Here is an 11290-nt window from a genome sequence, read left to right as displayed (position 1 = left end):
ACACAATATCAATACAATAATTTATTTTATGATCAGTAGTGGAATACCGCGTTTTATCAGTGAAATAAAAGTGTTATTCCACTTGCTAAAGTAGTCCATGCTGTTTTTACCTAAAATGATTGTAAAATCATAAAATAAATAGAACACTTGTCGTTTTGTCGTGAATAACATATTTTATTTCATCTCAAAGCAAGAAAACGTTTATATTTTCACTCATGCTACGCATTCGTGAAAATATAAGTTTTTCTTGCTTCTCGATGAAATAAAATATGTTATTCACTCTAAAACGACAAATATCCTCTATATACGTCAATTTTTTATTATTATTTATATGAACCCAACCATAACCAAGTGGGATTTCTCACCCGTATTCAAGCACCCGGATTCGAAATGAAGTTAGCAAACATATTTCTAGCGCCATATTTATGCCTACCATGGTAATCCGTTATATTGAAATGGGCAGAAATGTGTAGGCTACTATTTAGTGAGAAATTAAAATATAAAGAGCATAGATGATCCCGTGGACGCCGATATATCTACCGACGCAGACATAAAAACACCACCTTTTCTATTAGGTCAGGGCGTAATCAAATATATAGAGGATATTTGTGGTTTTAGAGTGAATAACATATTTTATTTCATCGAGAAGCAAGAAAACTTATATTTTCACGAATGCGTAGCATGAGTGAAAATATAAACGTTTTCTTGCTTCGAGATGAAATAAAATATGTTATTCACGACAAAACGACAAATGTTCTATTTATTTTATGATTTTACAATCATTTTAGGTAAAAACAACATGGACTACTTTGTCCGCTTTGACAACGCGGGGGGTTAGACCGCTTTACATCTTTATCTACTTCTGGTGTATGAATACCTTTGAGAATGCACCTATCGACAAGTCGGCCATATTGTTTTCATAATTTTGTCACTAAAAAGTGTAACTCCAGAAAAAAAGTAGTTCCGGCGGCCAGTGAAATAACAAGTTTTATTTCACTGCTAGACAGTGGAATAACACTTTTATTTCACTGATAAAACGCGGTATTCCACTACTGATCATAAAATAAAGGTGGTTATTGGCTCAAAATGTGTGACTATTTCGAAGACCCAAAAACCTAGTGGTCCTATAGGGAATAAAAATTATGAAATATCCTGCAACCATGACTGTGAAAATTGAAATTACGTATACGCCCCCACCCCCTCCATTAACATCCGTGTTCAACCGGAAAATATTTGCTATTCCGTCTCACCCGGCCGAACACATTATTCCGACGTTTTGAAATTTGAAAGATAAGCGACAGATAAACTGAAGGAAAAGCAAGCAGTTACTATTGCGTAATGGCTGATTTGTCATTCTTTGATCTTTTAGGCAAGTTAGAAATGAAATGCAATGGGGGTTTATCGTCCTACTGTTCTGCTCCTATACTGGGCTAATGAAGACGGGAGGCAAGTTAGAAGGTAGGTTGCCAGGCAACGAAACATACACCCACGACCAGCCCAGTTTACAAGAAACTAAGGAAAGGTTTTGTTTATAATCAACATCAAGTAGATCATCAAGTTGATGTTGGCATAAAAAATAAAAAAAGAAATGTTGGTAGTTGATGTGATTTTTTTGGTTAATTGATGTTGTTAAGAGCTTTGATATAATTTGATTATTTTCTTGAATATCAGGTTGAAACGAACTAATTCATATTGGGGTGGGTGTGTATGATCTTTTAGAACTTTATACACCTGGCCGAACATTACGTACATCAGATAGACTACTTTTAAAGCCCAAAACTGTTCAACTTTTAGTTATCAAGCACCTGTTTTATGGAATAATCTACCATTTAGTTTAAGATGTTGTACATCTCTATATTCTTTTAAAATACAACTTAAAACACATTTATTTAATCAGGCTTTTAACTGACTCTGTATATAATCGTTAACATGTCCACAGGGGCGTAAATGTGGGGGTGGGGTGGGGGCCAGGAAGAAAAATAGTCGGTCGCAAAATCAATGCAGTCGGTCGCAAAATAAGAGCAGTCGGTATCAAAATAAGTGCTCACTGCATACGTCACGTTACTCACACAAAACTTTAGAATAAAATAACCTTGTCAACTTATTATGTTTGAAAAAATGTTGTGTTTCACTCTTATTCTGTTGTGAGTATGTTGGTCTAAGAACAAAATTTTCCCCAGGGAGAAAAATAGTCGGTCTCAAAATAAGTGCAGTCACTGCAGTCGGTCTCAAAATTATGCATCTTCGACTTTATGAATTAATAAGATAAACAAACAATGCCAGGATAGATCCCAAATACTATGTATTTGCGTGAATCCGTGAGCCTAAATTGCATACGTCACACAAAACTATAGTATAAAATAACCATGTCTGCTTGTCATGTTTGAAAAAATGTCTGTCACTCTTATTCTGGTGTATGTTGTTCTATGAAATGTTTTTCCCCCATGGCAAAAAAAAAGTCGGTCTCAAAAAAAGTACTCACCGCAGTCGGTCTCAGACTAAATGAATTAATGAGGTAAACAAACAATCACAAAACAGGCGAATTTGACAGATAGGCCAAAAAATTCTGTCCCATTTCTTATCCTCTCGTTAACGAGAATTTGGTTCCATTTGCTATGGGGGACTAAGTGGGTAAGGCGCTGGCTCGCTAGTCTGGAGGTCGGGTGTTCGATCCCTGCATTGGCCGAGAAAGTTCATCCAGATTTTCCGGCATGGTTCCCCCTTGTCAGTGATGCAGGACGGAGGGCCTGACAAGGACAGCTGTCTAGTCCTTCGGATGAGACGAAAAACCGAGGTCCCGTGTATACATTGGAATGCACGTAAAAGATCCCTTGGCAGTTGGAATTCGATATAAGAGTAGGCGATAGTGCCGCTGCCCGGGCAAAATTTCCCTCATAGCACACTATGGCGTATGCCCGTCTTCATTAGCCCAGGTTAGGAGCAGAACAGTAGGACGTTAAACCCCATTTCATTTCATTTCCATTTGCTATGACATTGACTAAAATTTTCAAGCCCAGTCCCGAAAAATTAAAAGCTCGGTTACATATCTTAAATTTTTTCGCGCCTGCGACGCTCGATTCCGACTATACAAATGTTATGTGGGGCGTCAGACTATACAAATGTTATGTCAACTCTTGCAAAACAGGCGGAATTGACAGGGGCAGATCTCGAGATTCTGTATTATTGACTCACATTTCTGGCCCTCTCGTCCACGAGACTTTCTCCCAGCAATAACCTCAAATGCTAGGATATTGACTCAATTTTTCAAAATTTTCTCAGGTTGCTCAGTGTTATAGGCACAATCATCATATATGACATAAACTTTATGTCAACTTAAATAAAACTGCTTTCCGGCGAAACAACGATCGGCGAACAACAAACTATACAATACTATCCATGTTCTACTGGGACGCTTAATGTTATATCCATTATTTTGTTGACATTAATTGTGGGGTGGAATTGTGGATGGCGTCCTAGATTTGGAACCGACCCACCCCCTATTCCCAGCTTCTAGATCCGCTACTGCACATGACCCCTAGAAAACTGGCACGTGTGGTGCGCGGCTAAGACTGCGTCACTCGTACTTGGGGTACACCCCCCCCCCCCAAAACAAAATAGTTATGTACGCCCCTGCATGTCCATAATCTTGTTCTTTATTTATGATTATACTAGCAGGATACCCGGCTTCGCTCGGGGGTCATAACTCCGAAACCGGAAGTGGTAGACTAACGCCACCTGGCCTATGTTACTCCCCGGTCCGGGCTACCCCTATACCCCAAATTTCAGACTCGGGGCAGATGTAGCTGCCAACCCCGAACAGACAGACTTCGCTTGGGGGTCATAACTCCGAAACCGGAAGTGGTAGACTAACGCCACCTGGCCTATGCTACTCCCCGGTCCGAGCTACCCCTATACCCCAAATTTCAGACTCGGGCAGACCTAGTGTAGCCGCCAACCCCGAACAGACCGGCTTCGCTCGGGGGTCATAACTCCGAAACCGGAAGTGGTAAACTAACGCCACCTGGCCTATGTTACTCCCCGGTCCGAGCTAACCCTATACCCCAAATTTCAGATTCAGGGCAGACCTAGTGTAGCCGCCAACCCCGAACAGACAGACAGACAGACAGACAAACGACAGTCACAAATATATAGATAGATAGATTGCCACTTTGTAAGTGCCCCTGAACATGTTACAGTAAACTTTGCATAAGTCGGATCTAAGTGGACTGACCAATTTTATCCGAGTTAAGCGAAGATCCGACTTAGCTCGATTAGAAATAAACTGCAAGAACCGGATAATAACTGATTCAAAGTAGTGTCGATTAATCGGATGCCGTATAAATTCTATAATGTCAATGTCTGTACTGCGTTCCGGGTTTTTTTTTTCTTGTGATTGTTTATTGATAAGTAAATTATAAAATGAAAAATGAGACATTCGCGTGTTCTGACTTACCCAAAATCCAATACCGCCGGCAATAGATTACAATTCACTAGTACAACAATTCCTGTACATAATATTTTAACATATATAGCGATAATCATATTGACGAAAAACAACAACAGAAGCCACAGAAGACGGTACTAATAGAAAAAAACACGTGTCATTTAAAAAGGCGACAACATATTCCGAGGGGGGCGAATAGAAGATCCTCCTGACTGGTAATGTCAGGAACTCGTTTATTCTATTCGTCGTCTCGTACACAGTAACGACACATTCTGATTGTGAATTTAATAATAAATTACAACTGGATTTAAAATTAATTTATACTGGGGGAATTTCTGAGGGAATCTTTTAGATTATATTGTTGGAGCATTGTTTTCTTCTTTATAAAGCGGTATTTTATTAAAATTACATTGGCAGTTTATACACGTTAGGCAACTCAACGATTGTTTTGAGAACCTTATAAAAGCAAAAGGAAGACACTACTAGTATGCTATTCTTGCCTAACGAAGGAGCTTTGGAGATACATGTATTAATTTTACTATGGACCGTATATAGATGAACAGGCAACGCTCACGAAGCCTTCATAATTCTGGGGGTAATCTAAGACCCCATACGATCAAACTACGGCTTCATATAAAGACTGAATAAAAATCAAAGTAAAAAACAATATTTGAGGTATTAACAGTGAACATATGAATTATAAGGTATTTTTGAAACCATACGAATTTGCAAATAACTTAATTGTCATTTCCATGAAGAATCGTCTTTTGATGAGGTTGGTAGAGTACCCAGTTTTGCTTTCAGATCGAGATTACTAGAATGACCAACACAATATCATCAGTAAGAAAGATTCCAAATACAAAGCTACATATGTAGCTCCGAGCGCAGAAAAGATTACACGCTTGTAACCAGCAAAATGTTTAAAGGAAAGGGTGGTGGGGTCCACAAGATCCTTTGTTTCAGATAATGTAATACTCTTAGTTTCTTGTCAAATGGTGAATGTTGTCACTACCTCACTTCTGTTCTATTTGCAGCATTATACTCGACATAAAGTAGCTGACAATGTATAAAACTCTCGCTAGACAATTATAAACCAGTTCCCCACAAATGTTAAGGATATGGTTGTGAGGTCCCAAAATACCCCTTGTATACGCACCCTTTGAGTCAGCCCTAAATAGAAATGTTTATGTAGGAATGGGACCTAGCGACCCATGTTATATGCCCAGGGGACAATATGGTGTATGCCCGTCTTCGTTAGCCCAGTCAGAGCAGAGCAGTAGGATGTTAAACCTATTTCATTTCACTTCAGATATGCTCTCAACTACAATAAACCATTGGGCGTACATTGTACATGTAATCATGACAGCTTTAAAATTGCATTAAGAGCTAAATTTGTCGAGTGCAGGTCTTTTTCTGGCTATGAATGTTATATATTCTATTATTAGACAATTATTCATATGAATAGCCCATTATCAACTCTATAGAACATCGGATGGCTGATACATTGAATGTATTAGAACACCTACATCATTTAATAACTTAATACATATACTAAAATGAATAATCAAGACTTTGTTTATTATTGTAGCAAAACTCTAAGCTACAAAATGTATATGGTTTCAAAACTTTAAAACACTCATAATTTTGGTTAGAATAAAGTAATTTGACAGAAATTTAATATATTCATTCTTCATTATCTATTTTTAAACTATTATAGCAAGAAGGACCAACTCTTTAACTAAATTTTACATACATGTACATTTTTGTAATGCATCATACATGTACTTACAGATTTCATGTAGGTCTTATCCATGCTAGTACATGTACATGTAGTTTGAGGCAAAAAATAATACTTGTTGGCTCATCAGCAAACACCCTTTTGAGATCATTAACATGTTTTTTTAAATAACATTTATATACATGTACATGTATTCTTTGATATTTCATTAGGACCACTCAGATTCCAAGTTAAAGACGACAGCTCTTTATAATTATGTTTCCAAAGAATTCCATCAATAAATATTCACAGAATCTGATTTGTACTGTATCTCTACAATTATATCATACATGTTCATGTATGTGTACATGTATGTATGTACAGTAAACCTTGCATAAGTCGGATTCGTATAAGTCGCATCTTCAATCTTCGCTCAACTCGGATAAAATCGTTTGGATCCTTTGATCCTGCACGTTGTTCTTATTAAATTTCTGGGCGTACATGTAAGTAGGATTACCTAAGTCGGATCTTTGCTCAACTTGGATCATAATGTTCGGTCCGAGCAACGTAAATCCATACGCCACCTACATCTAGACCTCAATGGCGCCCGCCAAAGCCGTTTAGCAGAAGGGGACGTATTTTTAACAGCTTGTTGTGTTGCACATACTGACTCTAGCGAGGTAAGCAAGGTCTTATTTTCTCACTAAAATGTTCCTTTACATTGTTCAGGCATTCACAGAGACTGACACACAACCGTTTAACATTAGCAGTAAAAAGTTGCCCATTAATATTGACTGGTAACTGATTTTATTTCGACAATAGGCCGATAATGAGACCTACATTCAGAGCTGAACTCGGATAAAATTGGTCAGTCCATTTAGATCCGACTTAAGCAAAGTTTACTGTATTCCAAATTAAGAGAAAATAAATGAAAGTGCCCACATTGTACATATACAAATGTATGACTAAACAGAATTTACACTTTTCATCATCAATACTGATGTCAATCAATAGTATTTCTGTCAATTTTGAATCATTCCAACCAAAAAATAGACCACTCCTTACGTTTTCGTCTTGCATGACTTCATATGTCTACCCACAGAACTGCGATCTCCGAACGCTCTATAACAAATATCGCATTTAAATGGTTTCTCTCCAGTATGAGTTCTGATGTGAGTCACTAAAACACCTCTTTCTCTGAACGATTTGTTACAAAGATCACATTTATACGGTCTTTCCCCAGAATGAATTCTTATATGTTTTCTCAGTGTGTGATCAAGACTAAATGATTTACCACAAACACCACATTCAAATGGTTTCTCTCCAGTATGAATTCTCATGTGTCTGTGTAGCCCTATAAACTGACTGAAAGCTTTGTTACAAATCCCACATTCATATGGCCTTTCACCAGTACCTTTACGAGAAGGAGCAGTGCCGTTGTGAATTTTTTTGTGTCTAGATAAAGAACTGTTGTCACCAAATAATTTACCGCACTCATCGCATTTATAAGGTTTTTCCTGTGTGTGACATCTGATGTGCCTTTGTAATGCGTCTGGACGACTAAATGCCTTATCGCAAAGATCGCATTCAAAAGGTTTTACTCCAGTGTGAATGGCATTATGGGTCCTAAGGTTGCTCCTCCATTTAAATGTTTTATCACAGAGATGACAATCGTAAGTTTTCTTCATACCTGTTTGACTCTTCGTCTCTGGTATCACGAAGTCGATTTTGTTATCTTTTTTATACTGTGCGTAGCATTTTTTTTTGTGCTTAGATAACGAACTGCTATCAGCATATAATTTTCCGCAGGCAGGACATTTGAAAGGCTTTTCCTGCGTGTGAAATCTCACGTGTCTCTGTAGAGAATCCAGACGAGAAAATGCTTTACCACAAACATCACATTTATAAGGTTTTATACCCGTATGAATAGCACTATGGGCACGGAGGTTCCCCCGCCACCTAAATATTCTACCACATACTTCACATCTGTAAGTCTTCTTGGAAAAAGTTTCACTGTTTGTCTCTGATTCACCAACTTGCTCAAGACTATTTTCACCGTCGCTGCTTTTGTTTTCAACAGACTCCTCTTCTTTAACATGTATTTTACAATGTTTCTCCAAATCACTGTAAGATTCAAATTTCTCATCACACAAATTACACTGTTGGACTGGGAAATCTTCCTCTACATCCACGTGGTCCACCGTATCAGCATCACTATTTGTCTCCTCGGAATCACTATTTTGAAATTCATCCACATCACTAATTTTCTCCTCTAATTCTACAAGGCTGGTCGTATCCTTTTTAAATTCACCAACATCCCTAGTTTCAAATTTCTCAACAGCACTATTTTGTTCCTTTAAATCTATGTGGTCAGTTGAATCTTTTTTAAATTTACCACCTACCCTATTTCGAAATTCATCCACATCACTATTGTTCTCTTTTTTGACATGTGTTTGGTTGTGTTTTTGTAAATCATCTTGACGTTGAAATACTTGATCACAAACAACACACTGATAATCACTTTCCAAATCATCAGTAGATTCCTGAAAAAACAAAAGTTTTAGTATTATCAGTAGGGCATACATGCATCAGTAGATTCCTAAAAAGCAACGAACATTATAGTGAGTTACGGAAGATTTAAAACTTATGAGTAATGGAAATGTAACTTATTCTGCTTTCAAAATATTGATATTGTTATGATTTTATGTAATACATGTGACCCGTACTAACATGTACAACTATATTCTTTTATAAAAAATCTATAGAATTCTATGGTACCATACCAATTCCTACAGAAAACAGTTACCCAATCCCCATACTACAGAATACAACAGTATTCCTTTCTATAACGTACATTACTGTAGAATTTCCTACAGAGACCAAATAAAATAAGTCTATGTAAAATACACCCACATTTTGGACAGAGAACAAGCTAAAAAGATAAGTTGCCAGGCAACAAAACATATGCCCACAGCAGCTAATTCGTCCGAGCGGTCATCACAGGATTTCTCATATTTATTCTTTTGTAGGTAATGGGTGCATTTAGAAGACACCGATATCAATTTATTATAGATCAGATGATAACTTTTGTTGTCAGAGCGTTCACAAGATTCAACAAAGTGTAACAAGGGCCATAACTTTAAAAGTTTAAAACAGGAATTGTTGAAATTATACAGGAATTTCGATTTTCTAATCTAAATAATATGATATGTATGAATGACTGAATGTAGGCCTACAGTACAAGTAATTTACAGATCAGATGATAACTTTTGTTGTTAGATATAGGAATGTAATACATATCGGATGATAACTTTTGTCATTAGAGCGTTCACAAGGGGTTCAACAAAGTTAAACACGGGTCATAAGACTAGAAGGTATTAACAGAAATTGCTGAAATTCAATTTATAGGTTTCTTTGTTTTACTAATTTAAATAATGATAATAATGCGTGTGAATTTCATACAGATCAAATAATAACATAATTCAACATAGTGAAACAAGAACTTTTCCGAAAAGCTTTTGACTGTTCGGATGTTTGATGTTATGTAGTCAGAATATCAATGAGTAACATCTAAATTGTGGGATTAGTCTGGTGTGAGAGGAGAACATGGTGGTGCCATCATGAATGGTATTCATTCTTACCATTTTATCTGGATTCGAACTGAAAGATTGTTTACCATTAGATGTACAAATTTTATGGATGCAATGGATGAAAATTGGTCCAATTTTTTCTCCCAACAGAGCAAACTATCTAGCAGATAATATTATGGGTTTGTTTTTAAAAGTTGAACCATGGAAAACATCAAGTCTAAAGAGCAGTTCCGCTCACTGAACATTAGCGCCACCTGTCTTATAACAGAGGGCGCAGTTGTAGTTTTAGCGATTTCTGATTGGTTATAGTTTTAGTTGTATCTATATTCATCATGGGGATCCACAAAACACGAGTAATTCGTAATTTTTACAAAGAATACAAACTATATGCGTACCGTTTTATGATTGTTAAATACAGACAGCCTACTGAACTTTCAAAAAATGTATTTACAATGTTCGCCAATCCATACTAAGTCAAAAGTTTTGGTCAAGTCTACGGAAATAGCACAGTGATCATGTGTGAAATAGTTTCATTTAACGTCCGCTTCAACCGAAGTGATATCGCCGACAATGCACATAGATCATCGTCGTTCGTTGCTTAACGTCCGATTCCACCTTGGGTGATATCGCAGAAAAGCACACACAGTGTGTGAAATAACTTTATTTAACGTCCACTTCCACTGAAGTAAAAATGAAATGAAATGAAATGGGGTTTAACGTCCTACTGTTCTGCTCCGACCTGGGCTAATGAACAAGGGCATACACCATAAAGTGTGCTATGAGGGAAATTTTGCCCGGACAGCGGCACTACGGCCTTCCCTTATATCGAATTCCAACTGTCAAGGGATCTTTTACGTGCATGCCAATGTGTACACGGGGCCTCGGTTTTTCTTCACATCCGAACGACTAGACAGCTGTCCTTGCCAGACCCTCCGTACTGCATCACTAACAAGGGGGAACCATGCCGGAAAATCTGGATGAACTTTCTCGGCCAAGGCAGGGATCGAAAACCCGACCTCCAGACTAGCGAGCCATTCACTGAAGTGATATCGCAGACAATTACATGTTATATATATATATTATATACAGATGAAATATTTACTGGCTGATTAGCGAAAAGGTCAACAGATTAGTTAAAGATACATTATGGGAGATTTTTATAAGGAGTTAGCCATTCTTGCTATAACAGTTCAAAAATAGATGATGAAAGAAGAATTTCAGTCAAATTACTTTATTCTGAACATAGTTATCACCAGTGTAATTTTTGACTAGAAATGGGATTGAATTCCATCTTCACCGATTCTTAGTATGGCCGATCGTTTGATTAACAGGCGTTAACTCCACCTACATCATCTCTGTTGTCTTTTGTCTGCTGTCATCATATCCGAATTTGTGTTTTACCTTTTTGGATTATTATAACAATTGGACAAAATGAGTGAGAGGGTAAATTTTTATTCTTACTTGTATTTTGGGCATGCATTAAATCAATTGAATATAGGACATAATATTATAACACAATTATGATAAATCTATAGGTAT

At 37.1% G+C, this 11290-nt stretch overlaps 1 protein-coding gene across 1 annotated transcript; it reads right to left on the bottom strand.

Annotated features, from left to right (window-relative positions):
• Nucleotides 1-4440: 4440 nt before the first annotated feature.
• On the bottom strand, nt 4441-9988 carry LOC126810954 (zinc finger protein OZF). The gene is made up of 2 exons (XM_050536390.2): nt 9803-9988; nt 4441-8704 (listed from the first exon to the last, which is right to left on the bottom strand). The coding sequence occupies exons 1-2, from the start codon at nt 9803-9805 to the stop codon at nt 7223-7225; spliced, it is 1485 nt and encodes a 494-aa protein (XP_050392347.2). The 5' UTR covers nt 9806-9988; the 3' UTR covers nt 4441-7222.
• Nucleotides 9989-11290: the final 1302 nt, after the last annotated feature.

This window comes from Patella vulgata, chromosome 1 (genome assembly GCF_932274485.2).
Source record: "Patella vulgata chromosome 1, xgPatVulg1.2, whole genome shotgun sequence".
NCBI classification, from domain to species: domain Eukaryota; kingdom Metazoa; phylum Mollusca; class Gastropoda; family Patellidae; genus Patella; species Patella vulgata.
The sequence above is the reverse complement of the archived record's forward strand: the minus strand, read 5'-3'. Positions and strand labels throughout refer to the sequence as shown.